This window comes from Meriones unguiculatus, chromosome 6 (assembly GCF_030254825.1).
Source record: "Meriones unguiculatus strain TT.TT164.6M chromosome 6, Bangor_MerUng_6.1, whole genome shotgun sequence".
NCBI lineage: Eukaryota > Metazoa > Chordata > Mammalia > Rodentia > Muridae > Meriones > Meriones unguiculatus.
In genome coordinates, this window is record NC_083354.1 from 44,127,071 (window position 1) to 44,143,871 (window position 16,801).

Below are 16,801 nucleotides of genomic sequence, written 5' to 3' on the forward strand. Positions count from 1 at the left end.
GTGGGACTCCTAACAGTGGAGGCAGGGGCTGTCCCTGACTCTTTTGCCTGCTTTGGGGACTCTTTTCTCTCTACTGGGTTGCCTCATCCAGCCTTAATGTGAGGAGAGGTGCCTAGTCTTGCTGCAGCTTGGTATGCTAAGTTTTATTGATAGCCATGGGAGGCCTGTTCTTTTCTGAAGAGAAACGAAGGAGTAGTAGATACGGGGGAGGGAAGAGAGGTGCAAGGGGAAGCTGAGAGGGGAGCAGGAAGGGGAAACTTCAATCAGATGTAATATATGAGAGAATACTCTTTTTTTAAAAAAAGGAATGTGTTGATAGTATGTGCCTCTGACATGATGTAATAAAACATCACTTTATATTAGTGGTCATCTCCCCAAATAAGAAACCTCAATCTAGTGAGAAAAAACCTTCACAAATACCAGTTTATAGTTTTTAACTGATAGTTGCTCCACAAGACTGACAAGGTCATTCTAAAGTAAAGTTTGACAGTTGTCATGGTTTAGGAATCTAAGGAGACATGATGCCACAATGATAAGGCATCCTGGATGGAAACTTGGAGTAGAGGGGGAAAAAGTATAGACTTAGGTAATAATCATACCTAACAATGAGGCTTAAATGTTTTTCATTATCTTAACAAATGTACTATAATAACATCAAGTGTTGATAATTGGATCAACGCTGTGGGAATTTATGTGAACCTTTTGTAATATTTTATAATTCTTCCATAGATGTAAAGCTGTTACAAAGTAATGTATGTACTTAAATAGAGACTATCCAGCATAATGGCCTCTCTGTAGTAATGAGCAGGGGCCACTTTCATAAACATAAAAGGCATTTAATACGTAATCTGTAAGTAGCAAGTGACAAACTTTATACAAACAAATGTTTGTTGAGAGTCTCCTCTGTCTGATTTGAAGTTTTGCTTTTCTTGTTCTAAGACAGTAAAGCTGCTTCTTACTAGGTAAGTCTTTCTAGTGCTGAGATAGAGGTATGCACCAACAGGCCTGGCCAAAAGTTTTTTCTTTTTTTAAATTATTTTTATTAATTACAGTTTATTCACTTTGTATCCCCTGTAGCTCCCTCCCTACACCCCTCCCAGTCGCACCCTCCCTCTTTCCTACCCATGTCCCTCTCCCAGTGCACTAAAAAGAGAGGTCCTCCTCCTCTTCCCTCTGATCCTAGTCTATCAGCTCTCATTAGGAGTGGCTGCATTGTCTTCTTCTGTAGTCTGGTAAGGCTGCTCCCCACTTAGAGGGAGGTGATCAAAGAGCAGGCCAATCAGTTCCTGCCAGACACAGTCCCTGTCCCCATTACTATGGAGGCCACTTGGATACTGAACTGCCTTAGGCTACTTCTGTGCAGGGGTTCCAGGCCATCTCCGTTAGTGGTCCTTGGCTGGAGTATCAGTTTCAGAAAAGATCCCTGTGTCCAGACTTTTAGGATCTGTCGCTGTCCTTGTGGAGCTTCTGTCCTCTCCAGGTTTTATTATCTCCCACTTCTTTCATAAGATTCCCTGCAAAGTTTGGTGGGAATGTAAACTTATATAACCACTTTGGAAATCAATCTGGTGCTTTGTCAGGCAATTAGGAATAGTGCTTCCTCAAGATTCAGCTATACCACTGCTAGGCATATATCCAAAATACACTCAAGTATACAACAAGGACATCTGCTCAAAAATATTTTTAAAAGCAGAAAATTATGATATTCTAAGAGCAAATTGTTTATTAATTATGCTAAATATTTTGAAGCTGAAACTATATTGCTTATTTAAGTCCATTACACTGAAGACAGAATAGGTTTCTAGTTAATAAAAGGGCCTATGTTTTATTTTAATGTTGATTAAATGTTACAGAAGTACATTTTATGCTAGTTAGTAATGTAAAAGAAAAAGAAAAATATAGAAAGTGAAGAAGCCAATACATGTGCAATTCTGTGGATTTGATAACTCACTTCCTCTTTATACTAATCCAAACTATTGACCTGTGGGTAAGAGTGGGATATAAAAGACACATCTGTCAGCTCAGAATGGGCTTTTGATAATTTTAGGTTATAGAGTATTTTTGTCTAAATACACCAATAAAAACAACATTGGCCATGAGTTGGAGCTGCTGCTAGAATAATGGGAAGATAAGATAGAAAGTCATGGAGTGATCAGGTCTAAAAAATAACTACTAATTTCATAAACCTAGAAAGATGTCAAGAAGAAAATGTTATCAAGGCAAGTCTTGTGAGTCCTAATCAGCTAGATAGCTCTGATGTCTTGACTGCTTAAACAAGATGAGAAAGTGTGCAAGTCAGACATGTGCTGCTGCCAACACTTCTCATTTTTTGTTACCAGATGAGTTATAAATTGGAAACAATTACTTTAAACCACCCTCCTTTGTTTAGAAGGGATTCTGTAAGCAGAGGCTATCCTCAGAGATACAGTGCTCTGTGTTTAACCATGCATCAGAACAGTTGGGAACACACAAAGCTTACTGATTTGTTAACAAAATGAATCTAGTTACTTGCCTCCTTTATGTGATTGCCCTCTAACCAAACCTTTTCACTTAGAGACTTGTGGTGCACCATACTTCTAAATGGGATGTTGCTCCATAGCCATTATTCTGGTGTTTTCTTCTGAAGCAGGCACTTCTGCGTGAGCAGTAAAAGATACTGAGATCCTCTGGGGTTTTCTTTGTTCATGGATTCGGTTTTCTGCCCTTGGTAAGACTGTGAACAAGGGCTTAGTGTAGCAAATAAAAATTTAAAAGATTACCCAAATCTCATTGTGTTTTATTGGAATGTCCTTTAGGTTGAGGGATTTATTTGTAATAGTTCTCTTTGACTTGACCTTTATAGAGTCACTAAACTTCTGTTCTTCCTTTATTCTTTTTTTTTTTTTTTGTCCTAATCTTTAAATCCTTTGGAAGGAACTTTTAGTTCTCATATATTTAGGAATCCAGCCATTTCTGTTAAGTTTTCCATCCCTAGGCCACAGAGCATTTGAACCACTGTTCTCAGAAGCTGTTCATATTCTCTTCTGGTTGAAAATGGTATCCATGTTACTAAGCTTAGTAAGGCTTTCCTCTAGGATTAGTATAATGACAGTTGGATGACAACAAATGCTTGAATTTTTTTTTACTTCAAAAGAATTAAAAGTGTTGAGAGGAGAGGGAATGCTACCCAGAACAGAAATGATAATTGTTCAAACTGGCAGATGGATTGCATATTTGGTATCTCATTTTTCTAAATAACTGAAGGGATCTTTTGTATAAAACTGGATGTTTTTACTCTTGCTAAAATTATGTGATCCCCCAGGAAACTCTACAGGGCGGGCAGAGGGCTGGGAGTGGGACTGACTTAAAAACAAACAAACAAACTAAAACTTATCTGAACTCTCATTTTTTTTTTAAAGTAAAATGTAGGACAGGAGAGATGGCTCAGTGATTAAGAGCACTGGCTGCCCTTCCAGAGGTCCTGAGTTCAATTCCCAGCACCCACGTTGTGCCTCACAACCATCTATGATCTGATGCCCTCTTCTGGCATACAGGTGTACATGAAGATAGAGCACTTGCATACATAAAATAAATAAATCTTTTAAAAACGTAAGACATGACATTATTTACTCTCTGTTAGTTATTTTACTTAGTCCCCTGGACTACTGCTGCTCACTTGACTCACTCAGGGGAGGTTTGCTAACCTGTGTGGGACAGTATATAAGCGCTTAAGCTCCATATTAATCACTAGAACATCATTGGTCCTTTTTTTTTTTTCTTAAACGGACATAGTTGCAGCTTAAATATAAACTAGAAGGGATAATTATTAGCATATTTTTTTTCATTTCAGGAAGCAATCACATTTGGGCCATCTGATGATAAAGTGTCATCAGAACGTAACATGGGACAAACAGACCATTTATGCCAGAAATGCAGCTAGAATATTTGAAAATGTTCATTTACTGAACACTGTCACTTCAACTGTTAAATAGACCTCATTAAGGATTCATATGATTAAAAATGAAAGCTAATGTCATGGCATTTTCTAAGCACTGTCTGTTGAGAGAAACTTTTCATCACAACCCCACCCTCTCTCCTGTGTGTGTGTGTGTGTATGCAGAGCTAGAAGAGAACTCATTCCACTTCAGAGATGGAGATATTTTACCACTCAACAAATATGTATATCTGCTGATGTAGCTCAGTGGCAGAAAAATATGTTTAATTGGGTTCAATTCTTAGCACCCACAAAAGTTTCATGTGTGTCTGTATGTATATGTATGTGTGTGTATACACATTACATATAATATTTATGTGTGTGCAAACTAGCAAGGATTCATTTTAAAGTTTCAAAATTATAAATGTTATCTATTAATATGCATAGTTATATGCATGTATGTAAGGGTTAATTTTATGTTCTACTTTTCCCAAAGTGTCAGTCTTCTATACTTAAGTTAAAGGGCCTGATAAAATTGTAAAGCAGTCTCATTTCTGTAGAGAGTGAGAGATCCTTTTCTCTTTAAACTTATTGTTATACATTGAGCCACCAGACCAGATGTCTTAACTTCTGTGAGCCACAAAAACATGTCTTTCTGTTACAGATGTAACAATGAGAGTGAATGGACCCAGATTCATGAGAACATCATTCGAAAGTCAAGCACGAAGTACTCGGCCCCCAGCGCCAGCCATGGTGATGTATTTCTTTGGCTAGAAAATTTTGTGTTTCATTTGTATGTGCTAATCATGTAACATTGCAGTGTTTGGCGTTGATTGACTGTGCTGTATAAAGCTTAATTTCCTACCCACATTTGTTTCTTAGAGTTTTCTAGTAGTAGTTCTTTATGTAGTCATTAAGACCTTTTTAGTATCTGCTGATTAAAAGACATTTTGTTCTTTTTAATAATGAACTCTATGAAGTTTTCTAAGTAACTTGAGCTCCAGTCCAGTGAGCAAAATATTTCAAGGTTTGTTACATTGTGAAGTCTGTTTTCTTTAACAAGAAGACAAAGATTAGTATCAGTTCTCTCTCTATTCCTGTTGAATTCAGCATCATGAAGAAAGTTTGACACTAATGAGTGAGGAGTTTGCCAAATTCACTCTGGAACTAGAATAGAAAAATCTTTGAAAGCAGCTTTCATCTTAATTCACTTTTCTTTTTCCTTCCTTTTCTTTTAAACCTATGTTTAAATGATTCATATATGAATCTCAGTGAAATTTTACACTGTAGATTATGTTTTCTAACTTGAACATTTTTTATTATTAGAAGTACTACTTAAAAGTGCAAGAGCTTTTATAAACTGTTGTATATCTAATTTATGTGGAACAATGTTTTTCCTGAGTTTCTACCTTCAAATAATTTCATAACTTATATAATTTATATAAGTTCTCTTTTAACCTTCATAGAACTTGTTGGAAATTAAAATTTAGTTTTATGTGACAGTATAAAACTGTTACAAAGCCTGGCAGTTTTTCTTGTTAATAGAAAAGAAACTTCCCAGGTGGGAGGGCCTTTAAAGGAGATCCATATCAGATGCTAAAAAGGTTGAAACCTTCACTTAGAAACTACTGAGTTCTCTGAAACCTATAGTACGTGGGTTCTGAGAACCTCTTTCATAGTTTCATTATTAATTTTTGGAAGCATTGGATATTGAACCTAGGCCTTACAGTTTGTGTGACTGCCTAAACGCACAGCCTGTGTAGTTCATCCACATCATTCCAAATCCCCTAGGGGACTGGCAGGCTCTAGGCAGGGTGCTGAGGAGCTGGAGGCAGGAAACTCAAGCTCTAAGATTTTAGTATAGCATGTTTTTAATGGACTACTTCTGTGTGCTATTGAGATCACCTTAAATTTTTTATCTTTGTACTTATTTGTGCTTCTTCAAAATAAGTCATATTTTCTACTTTGATTATTTTTCTAAGAAAACTGTCGGGGTAATGGTAACAGGTTAGTGATAAAGTGCTTGCCCAACATGTAACCCTAGGTTCTATCCGTAGCACTGTGGCAGGAGAGATGGAAAAGAGACCAAATTTGGTGTCTTTCCTAGTACTATGCACTGCATAGATGTGTGATTCTGAATAAGAAAATATTTTGTTTTTGTAGGTCTTATTATTTCCCTACAGCTTTTTCGTGGTGACATGGAACAGATCCGGAGAGAAAATCCCATGATATTTAATAGAGGATTAGCAATTACAAGAAAACTGGGATTTCCTGATGTCATCATGCCAGGTAAGAAGAACTGCCTGGGGATGAGAAGGGAGGTGGCTTAGCAGGATGGCGGTTAGTGTTCCTCTCTTGAGCAGGTGGTAAGCTATTCCAGTGAGCTATACAGCCATTAAAGTCTCTGCCTCCCAAGTCAGGTGGCTGACTGTAGTTTCCAGCAGTAGCCCTCTGGGCCTTATAAGCATTTGTTCTTTACCAGAAGCCCCCATATCATGTTCCCCAGTGCAATATGACAGTTCAGCAGATGGACTTTGTGGAGTTTTGGTGATAAGAGACTCAACATGAAATTTCTTCATAGAGATGTGTTTTTGTAACTTTCTCTTCCATCACATTCCCTAGTTGAGGATTACTTCACAAGAATTTCCTGCTTAAGGGAAATATATGCTCACACCATCAGAGACTCCCATTTGTGTAGGAATTACAGGTACATTTTAATGCAACAGAAAATAGACTACACTAAATGGTATATATAGATTTACTGCCTGGTCATTTTCTTAGCAGTTGTCTCAATGGAAATCCAGAACAGAAAGTAGGGATGCATTGCCCCTCAAGTATGCTTCTGCTAGGCAAATACTAGGCTTATGTTTTCTCCTAGGTGGACTGAGGTAGATAGTTGATCCAAATGGGCTGTGAGAGCTGAAGGAGCAGTTAGAAGTGAAAGGGCTGGGTAGAAATTGATGACGAGGAAGTTGTGACGGAACAGGGAGCTCAGAACAAGCAAATGCCTGGCTGTCTGGATAGATTCTAGGAGAGGTGGGCCTTCCCTCTCAGTTGAGTTTTAATTCCCTGTACAAAGCTTGTTTTGTTGAGAAGAGCCAGGTTATCTGTTAGTTCTTCCCAGTTCTTCACTAAATCCTCTTGCTGGAAACATTTACCAATACCACCCCAAAGTGGACTCTGACTTGAGCCTAAAGAAGACCCACACAATGGTTTCCAGCTGCCTTCCAGCAACTCTGTCTTACCCAGATTTATTTTCTATCATCTTCATTCTCTCTCCATGGATACTGTGAGTGCAGAGCAAGCTGCTGTGCACTGCCTTTATTTCCTACTCATGAACACAGGGGCCTCTTTGGGTGGCAAATTTAGGCCAACTAGATCAATTATGTTTATTGCTAAGTGCTAAGAGACTCCATGCTTATGAAGGGCCTCCATCTGGTTGTACAGGTGATTGTTCCTTTGGAAGTTACTCCTATACTTTTCCTGATTCCATTCTTCAGCCCTGTCTGCACCCTGTAATCAGGGAAAGAAAAGCCCAAACAACAGTCTCTAGCTTTGCAGCAACATGGTTTTGAAAGGAGAATAGAGGCTTACTAAAACTGATCTTTTCCAAATTAGATGTCTAGGTTCTAACTGTGGAATATTATGTATCCTTTAAGCCCTTCCTTTCTTCTCTTAAGGTTTTTAAAGATATTTCCCAATATCTCACAGAATTAAAACTAACTAAACAGAATCTGGAAAGAAATATACTTCAGTCAAAACTTTACGTAAAGGCTGGAGACAGCTCTGCCAGTGGGTAGAGTGCTTCTCTTGCAAGCATGAGGATGTGAGCTCAATCAGCAGAACCCATTTTAAAAAGCTGGGTATGGCAGTTCCTAATATAATCTCGGCACTCAACTGGGAGGCAACGACAGGCAGATCCCTGAGGCTTGCTGGCCAGCTGGCCGAGCAAACTTGGCAAGCCAGTGAAAAACACTATCTCAGAAAAATATCCAAGATGGGCAGTTTCTGAGAAATAACATCTGACTTTCCTTGACTTCCATACATGCATATGTTTGAACAAATTATATTAGCAAGATACATTTTTGAAACGACCTTCTACTCGAGCATTCTCTATCACTTTTTATCATTGACACACTTAAGGGATTTTTGTCTGCATTAAAAATGACTATGAAATTGTGCAATGTCAAGCATTAGTGAGGTGAGCCTAGGTTAAGGAAGTATTCAACTGTTTTCCAAGAAGTTAAAGGGTCATCACAGGGTGCAGGCAGGGCTGAAGGCAAGGCATTGGGTATTTCATGAGACCTGAAGCAGTGACATACGTGTATCACTTCTTTGTTGTCTGCCTTTGCTATACTATACTCAGTGTTATAGCTAAAAGTAAATAGTAGTTTGTACATACTCTCCTATCCTTAGTCTTTTCTCCTTCTTAGCAAAGAGCTCAGTTTTACACAAATGGCCACCCATGAACTTACAGCTATCATCTCCTTATATTGTGCTCCAATATATTCTCAGAATGGGTTTCACCATTCTTAGACAGGGCTTCAACAGTCCCTCGGCTTCCCAGTGCTGGCCAGCTTACACAAAGCTGCAGCTTCATTTTCTTGACACATGGACACATGGAGCAAGAACAAGAAAAGAAACTATGTCAGTAGCTGTGAGCTTATCAACACTAAAGTCTGAAGAATTATAGTAAATGAAAAATTAGAATTACTCGTAAGCTGTGATTCTTATTTTTAAAGTACCCAGCATTTGGCAGAAACTACCAGATACTCATATGGAGAGGCCTATTTTTGTCACACTGGCCCAGATAGAGATCCCTGTCAAAACATGTTGCTAGAGCTGCATGGAAGAGTTAAGCCAGACTCTGAGCACAGGTACCCAACATGTCACTTCTAAAAAGGTTTTTCTGACATCTTTTCATTCCTTTCCATGAGAGTTTGTATACTGGATGTTGAAAGCAGGCGACACCTCCTGTGTGCCACAGCTGAGTGCTTGACTAATCCTTCTTGCTCCCCTCATGGCCCTTTAGAGAGCAAGAGCAGCAGGAACAACTGCAGGGACTCTGAGAACCGTTGCCCTCAAAGCCCCATAAAAAGCCATGCCAAACAGAAATGCCATGATGTATTATAAAAGAACAAATAGATGTGGGGATTGTAGCTTTGATAGATTAAAAAATGGTGGCTTTGAACTCCTTATATTAGTGAGTATAAGTGAGACTGGCTTTGAACTCTTGATCTTTCTGCCTCTACCTCCCAAATGCTGCTATTGCAGGTTGGCCCTACTATACCTTGATTGTGGTTTGTTTTTTGTCTTGTGTAAATGTGTAGTATTGTGTGTATTCATAGTTTTGTACATGTGTATGTTTGTAGAAGCCAAAGCTGACACTGGGTGCTTTTTGTCACTTTATGTTTGTTTTTGGGACAAGGTGTCTCACTGAACCTGGAACTCTACAGTTGGCTAGACAAGCTGGTGAGCAAGCCTCTGGGAAACTGATGTCTCCATGCTCTCAAATGCTGGAGTTAGAGACACATACCACTGTACTTGGCTGTTTCCATGGTGCTAGTGAGCTGAACTCAGGTCCCCATGCTTGTACAACAAGCACTTTACCAACTAAGCCATCTCTTCATTTTTTAGACCGAACACATAAAACTTTTTATTGGTTAATCACAATTTTTCCATTCTCTCCTTACTTCAAAACTGTTTTTACTCAGAAGAAAAGCACACCCTTAGTTCTTTACTATGTTCTTAAAAGGAAAGACGTGATTAGGACAGATATTCCAGGGGTACAAGTAGGTGTCCGTCTGCTTTCCTATGACTCATGGGTTAGCATTAGCCACAGTAATACCTCAGAGAATGTTGGCAGCCAATAGAGTGTAACATTCTTAAATTACCCTCTTGAAGAAGGTGGTGTACCCATGTACCCTTCTTCTATGCCATGCTTAAGCCTGCAGCAATGTGCCAAAACCTTCTGTATCCTCTTATTTTATCCTCTTGTCTTTACTGGAAAGCATGTGTCTTAAGGTTAATGGCATTCTTCTGTGGTTCCATAAGATGTACAATGTTTTAACCTGTTTTCATTGTCTTGAATTTCTAAGGGTATTTATTGTCTCTTGTGGATAAGAGCCAAGTTTCAAATGAGTTGGTCTTTTATCTTAATATAAAAGTCCACCTATAGTTTAGTATATTGTTCTAACTAGAGTAAGTCTTCTCTAAAGCAATAGTTCTCTAATCTTATTATGAATCAGAATTATTTACAAGACTTAGAAAAAGAGATTGTTGTGTCTACCTCAAGAGTTTCTGATTTGTTGAGTCAGGGCCCAGCACTTTGGTTTTCTCACAGCTTTTAGGTAATGATGATGCTAATTTGGGAACCTCTTTAAGTACCATGTCTTAGGATAAGAGATGGCTCAGTGGTTAAGAACATACACTGCTTTTGAAGAAGGTCCAAGTTCGGTTCTCAGCACTCATGGTATGGCTCAAAACTACTTTTAACTGCAGCTTCAGGGAATCTGACTTTCTACCTGGGCTTCACAGACACACGTTTGTGTATACACACAAAGTTAAAATTTAAATTATGAAAGAATCATGTCTTAAGGACTGTTAAGATGGCTTAGTGAGTAAAAGTACTTACTGTGTAAACCTGAGTTTGGTCCCAGAACCCACAATATAACTAGCAGATAAAAGTTGCCTTCTGACCTCTATACATACATCAGGGCTCCAGTAACCCCACTCTCACGTATATAAACCATATACCCATCCACACAATAACAATAAATCAAACTTTAAAAAAGTCAAAGTAAAAGAAAAGAAAATGTCATTACTTAGTACTCTGCTTTGGGTATGGGTGGTTTGTTCTTACTGAGTCAGAGCTAAGGTAATCAGTACTTGTCCTTGGATAGTTCTGGACTAGCACATTAGAAAATAGCTATGCAGACATGCCAGCCTCTTAAGGGCCCTCTGATTTTTGTCTTTGTGCTTGTAAATACACTCTTGTCATTTTCTTTGATCCTTAATAAAAAGTGCATGTTTCATCACTGACCTACAAGTGATGTTTCTTTCTCTTTTCCTATTTGTCTTAATTGTTCTTGTTTTTCTCTATGCTGTCCCCCTCATTCTCGCCCCTTTCTTTCTGATGCAGAGATGAAGATAGTTGGGTGTAAGTTCTTGATTTTGTGTGTCCTGACTGCTTATTGCCTGCTTTGTTCCCATCACCATTTGTTTCATGGAATGTTGCAATACTGGGGTGGGGTGTCATATACATTATTAATCCTTCATCGGTCTCACCTTCCTGGGTAACTGACAAGAACTAAAAGAGAAGCTGCCAGCTAATCTAAAATGCCATATATTTCTTTGGGTGTTCATTAAGATCTAAGGACATTTAAAAATGTTTTAACAAGACTGAAGTATGTAGACAGAAGAAAGGAATTTTAAATGAGACATTATGCATTCCTCCAATTATAAAGAAAATGAATAGTTCTTGTTCTGAGCCACACAGTCAAAAAGGCAAAAACTTTCTTTAGTTATGCTAGTATGTAGCTCATAAAAAGGGCAAACACATAGAAACATGACTTTTGGGGAAAATTCTCCCCAGAAGCAGTGATAGAGTTTACTACAGATGTGTTCATGGGACTGTGGTCAGTGTTTACCAAATGAGTTTTGGCCAAGGTATGTTTGACCTTCTGGGCTTTAAGGGAGGAAAGTGGGGCTTTGGCTATATCTCTAAAGTATAGAATATGAGTCAGTTTTCTCTAAATAATGTAGTCCCTGTTGAGTCACCCATTGTCCAGTGGAAGCCCCACATCCAAGCCCCACAGCTGTTTATGGGCAGCACACATGGTCTTGATAGGTGTTGGAAAAAAAAAAATACAAAGATGGGTAGGTGGAAGGGGTGGGTATGGTACAAAACACATTGCACAAGATTCTGAAAGGACTAATAATTTTTCTTTTAGTGGAAGGGCATCACATTCCTGGCCCAAGAAAGGATTCATTATTTATAACCATATCCTTTTGTCTCATACTGTCATCATGTTAGAAGAGAGGGCACTTATGACTTTGTTATGATAGAAGCCAGAAGTGTGTGGCTGAAGACAGAGTGGGAATAATAAAGAGCCCATTGTTTCTGGGTAATCTACTGAAGTCTCTCCAAGCAAGAGTCTTTTTCCTTCCCTTTCTTAAGAAAGTAAGAACTATTATAAAATAAAATGCGGACCCCTATGCCTGAAACTCCATGAAGAACAGCACCTCTACATTTGATAAATGCTGATGGAATACATCTTCCTTTTTCTGCCAAGAGAGAATTGGCACTACCTCAAGTTAATGGCCGTCTTCTAGGATAAAGTCAGGTTTTGTTTTTCATAGTCTCAAGAGGAAGAAAGTACATCCACAGAAGTTCCTAGAACAAAATATAAATGTTATAGTATTAAACACTATTTTACTTAAAGTCCCCTACTTTGTGGTATGAATAATCTATGTAGAATGATGTAAATATAACACATACTAGACTGTATATACAAATCTGTGTGGACCTCATGGACCATTTCTACAAAGATGGATTTCCAGAGAGGCCAGAATGATGTCAAACATAAAGCCCAAGACTCCCAAGCAAGGATGGAGAGTATTTAATAAGAGATAATCTTCCTAGCAGATTGTTCTGGTATCTGAACTAGATCTCAGAGGTTCTGATATTTATAAGGAGACTACTCCTGGAAGAAACAATAGTGCATGTGCAGTGTTTCTTCGGAGCCACTAGGATGTACATTTGGCGGGGGACGGACTGCCAGAGTGCTCCCCAAGGTTTCTGGTAGCTAAACAACACTGCTATCTTCTCAGAACTCTTCCTTTATAAGAACGCTAAAGTATTTCAAGGCAATTCCTATCATATTAATGTGGCCTCAGATTCAAAACTGTTCTTCCAGAAGTTATTTCTGTAGGCTCACAGAAATCTGGATTTTACATGTATATATGTGTGTACATGTGTATATACATATATGTGTATATATGAACATATATAAATATTCCAGTCTCCTGAGCCAAATCCAGCCAGATTTGGTATTTTTTTTTACTACTTACCAGCCAAAAATATTTTCTTTGTCTTTTGAGACAGTGTCTTTCTGTATAAAATAGATTGGTTTTGAACTTAGATCCTTCTACCCCAGAATTTTTTAACATAATAAAGGATTGTGAAACGCACAATATGCACCTGACCCATGATACCTAAAATACTATCAGAAAGTTTGCCTACCTCTGCCTTCTATTACGTAACCAGTCTTCTGACCTGCTGCTCTACCAACAGCTGACACTGGCTATTATGAGAGCTGTGAAGGAGGAGGAAACTATTTATTCTGAGGCACTCTTACAAGAATGAACCCAGTTAATCCATCTCCAGGCCAGAAACACTACTGCATGGCACCCAAGGACTCAGCACTGAAAGAGATAAAATATAAAGTCCTCTGCCATCATTAGAAAATTGTGAGTGCCCAACAAAGAGAGGCAAGGATGCCCAGCTCCATTCTTAAATTTTGACAGCCCATTTAGCAGGACAATGCTCAGCAATGCCACATTCTGCATAAAAACCTCACCCTTCTTGCACTCTCCAAACTGATGCCTGAGGGTTGCCCAGGCCTTTACTCTCAGCAAGCCTATGGTATATACTAGAGAGACTATTAGAATCACCTAGTGACATTTTGTAAATCTATGTACATAAGACCCACTATAATCCCAGTGGGTAGAAATCCATTTTTTAACATGCTTTATGGGTGATTAAAATACAGTCAGTCAGGCACTAGCCTCAAACCTTCAAAACTAGCACTACCCCTCTCTCGTGCATCTTCAATACAAAATGCCTGTCATCTTCCCTCCCCAGAAACTAGTTCCTAGCAATCAATGAGTTTAAATTTTTCTCCTGAAGACAGTGCTTTAACCTTGAGACGTGATTGCATTGATGGGTGTGGGAGCATATAATGTACGCTGGGGAGAAACTAAAGAGTGGGAGAACCTGCAAGGTGCACTTAGGCTGCTCACACTTGCTTTTTAGATGTTTCTCTTAATTCCAGGACAATTAGTGGAGAGTGTGATTTTAGTGATACCACTGAGACCTTTTGACAAGAAGCCTGCCATCACCTCTAGCAACATTAACCTTCACAAAGTGTCATTTTTTAAAATGAGCATAATTTGCAAAATTACAACCCATAAGGCAGTCTAATATCTTTCTGAGATTATCTCTGGTCTAGGCAGATTTATTCTCTAAATAAAGAGCAGCCAGGGACATGGTGAAATCAGGCTGCTTCAGTTTGTACCTCAGAGGTTAGTACTTGTGTTAAAACTTCTAAAGGGTATCTCAAAGGCACTGTGTTTCAAAAAGAGCAAAAACTAAAGCAATATCTAGCTTAGCCACTTATTTTAGTTGCCAGCACTTTCATTTAAAATGTCCTGCTCAAAAACTAATAGCTCATTAAATGAAGCCACACAGATCAAATTTTGTCTTTAGCAGTCTACAAGTTAAGCTCCAGTTTTGCCTTCTGTATTGTTACTGCTAAGAAAAATTTAAAAACATTAAATTTCAAGGGTATGTTTATTGTTGACCTGTACATGAACCCATAGAAAAGTTTGCATGTGTTAGAAAAATATTTCAGATAGCTAGCAGATACCTGCTTTAAAAAGCCACATAGACTGTCTAAAATAACTCCCAGAAACTGAAAACCAGGGGAAACCAAGCACCTGGTCTTTAGATTAGACATTAAAATTATTTTAGTTCGTTTATTCACTTATAACACTGAATCATTTTAAAAACTGAATTACTACTTAAATTTTACAGGAAAGCTAATGTGTAATTAAAAGGCTTTTATTAGAAGAGGCTGTTTCCATTGTTAAACATTCTGTGTGTCATCAGTTCTAATTCATCCCATAATGACAATAGTCAATAGTATATTTCCTGGTTAAGTTTGAATTTTAGCTTTGTGAAGGGCTTCCAATACATTCAGGACTAATTTTATTCAACCTGTTAACAGACAGTGACAAAATGGTGAACCTGAGTTTCCTTTTCTGACTGCCTTCCCTACCCTACCTGTGCACATCAGTACTAGTTTTTTGTTTGTTTGTTTGTTTGTTTGCATCAGTCGACCTTTAATGTCCAAAAGAGGTGTAGGTACAGAGTGTAGAAGTGGCAGGGTCACAGTCCCTGCCCCAGAAATGAGAGATGAACAAAACTAGACACTTCCAACTAGCCAGAGTCTTGGAGGGCAGGGAGAAACACAGATCTAGACATTCATAAGAAAAATGAAACCTAAACTCAAACATTCAATCTTGTACCCAATGAAAGGTTTGAACAGGGAACTCAGTCACCACCAGTTCCCACTCTCCCCTGCCAGCACTGAAGTAAAACAAAAGCTCAATACACACTAAGGGCTTAGGAGGAAGGGATGTTCTCCTTCCTTCCCCCCCCCACCCCCAAGAATGGGCTGGGGGGGGAGCTAGATTTCCCACCCCTTGCAGTGTCACCCATACACAAGTTCCAACTGTGATTCATAAGAATCAGCAGCTCAATTGGCAATGATAACCCCCACCCACCTCAATTACGTCACCAACAGTCCCACATCAGTACTATTAATGGTACACTAGAAAGTCTAAAACAAAGGAAGCAGATTAAGGTTCTAAATTTATTAAAATTTAAAGCAGACTACCCAACCAAAGAGAAAAGTTTAAAAAAAAAACTGTAGAAATGAACACCCTAAAACCTATATGCAATAGCAATATTTCTGAATGACTTTAGAACACATTTTCTTTTTCCCTCCATGACTGCCTTAGGAAACAAAATGGCTCTCAGTATTAGAGAACGTTCCCCAGGCTCTTAAAAAAAAAAAAAAAAGTTCATTTTTCATAGACCACTCTTTTCTACTTAAGTCATATTATTTTGAAAACTTTGTGTAGCCATATAATTGTGATTGTTAGGTTGCACTTCTATACTATGAGGGTGACCTGAAGAATGGAAGGAAATGTTGTGAAGACCTCAAAAGAATCCTTACATATAGGCCAGACCTATTCAGTGTTTGATGCCTAAGACACTTTCAAAGTCAGAAAGGAAAGACAGTTGGTGCAAGAAAGAGAGCAGTGCTACTTAATCTGACCAAACCAGAAAGCTCACTTGCAAACTAAAACCAAATTTTGTTTCTCTCATTGGGACTCTAGATAATAAACATATTTTGATAAGCCTCCAGAAAGAGGTAGGATGTCCTTTATTCAGACGTGGAAGTTTTGAGAATTGTATTTAAAAAAAAAAAAACTATAAAAGAAAAATCTCTTAGAGGAAAGAGAAGGGCCTAGTAGCAAGACAGACATAATTAAAATGAGTTCTAAAATCTTCCTTCTTTGAGGGGCTTATACCTCAGCCATCTTGGAAGGGAGAGACTGAGTAGTCTGAACACCATGATCTGAGGCAGGCTTCTCTACCTAAGCTGTAGTGAACACCTTTAGAATTCAGACTCGGAGAGTATGTGACTAGCCTTCTGAGTACTGCTGCACCGGTGCTGGTGGACAGGCCATTGTTATTAACCAAGCTTGGAATGCCCCGAGGACTCAGATGCTAGTCTGATCTTCCTTCAGGTGGGGCACTGTGGCGGCTGTGGTCACGAGCGTGTTGCATTTTTACCCTTCCACAGGTGATATCCGCAATGATTTGTACCTGACTCTGGAGAAGGGGGATTTTGAAAGAGGAGGAAAGAGTGTGCAAAAGAATATCGAAGTGACCATGTATGTACTTTATGCGGATGGAGAGATCCTGAAGGTGAGGCCTGATAGTAATTTGGAATAAAAGAGAATGTGTTTCCGTGGACTTTGTCCAGACACTCCTTTCCTTTAGGCAGGACTGAATTCAAATTGCCCAATAGTATT

The 16,801-nt window shown here is 38.6% G+C and overlaps 1 protein-coding gene across 9 annotated transcripts in view; it reads left to right on the forward strand.

The window, feature by feature from the left end:
• Dock3 (dedicator of cytokinesis 3) overlaps positions 1-16,801 on the forward strand; it is a 309,055-nt gene that overhangs the window by 186,007 nt on the left and 106,247 nt on the right. For all 9 annotated transcript variants that reach the window (XM_060385341.1, XM_060385339.1, XM_060385340.1 and 6 more), the window contains exons 13-15: positions 4,578-4,666; positions 6,077-6,202; positions 16,570-16,694. In XM_060385341.1, coding sequence (XP_060241324.1) covers positions 4,578-4,666; positions 6,077-6,202; positions 16,570-16,694 — 340 coding nt within the window. The remainder of the gene's footprint in view (positions 1-4,577; positions 4,667-6,076; positions 6,203-16,569; positions 16,695-16,801) is intronic.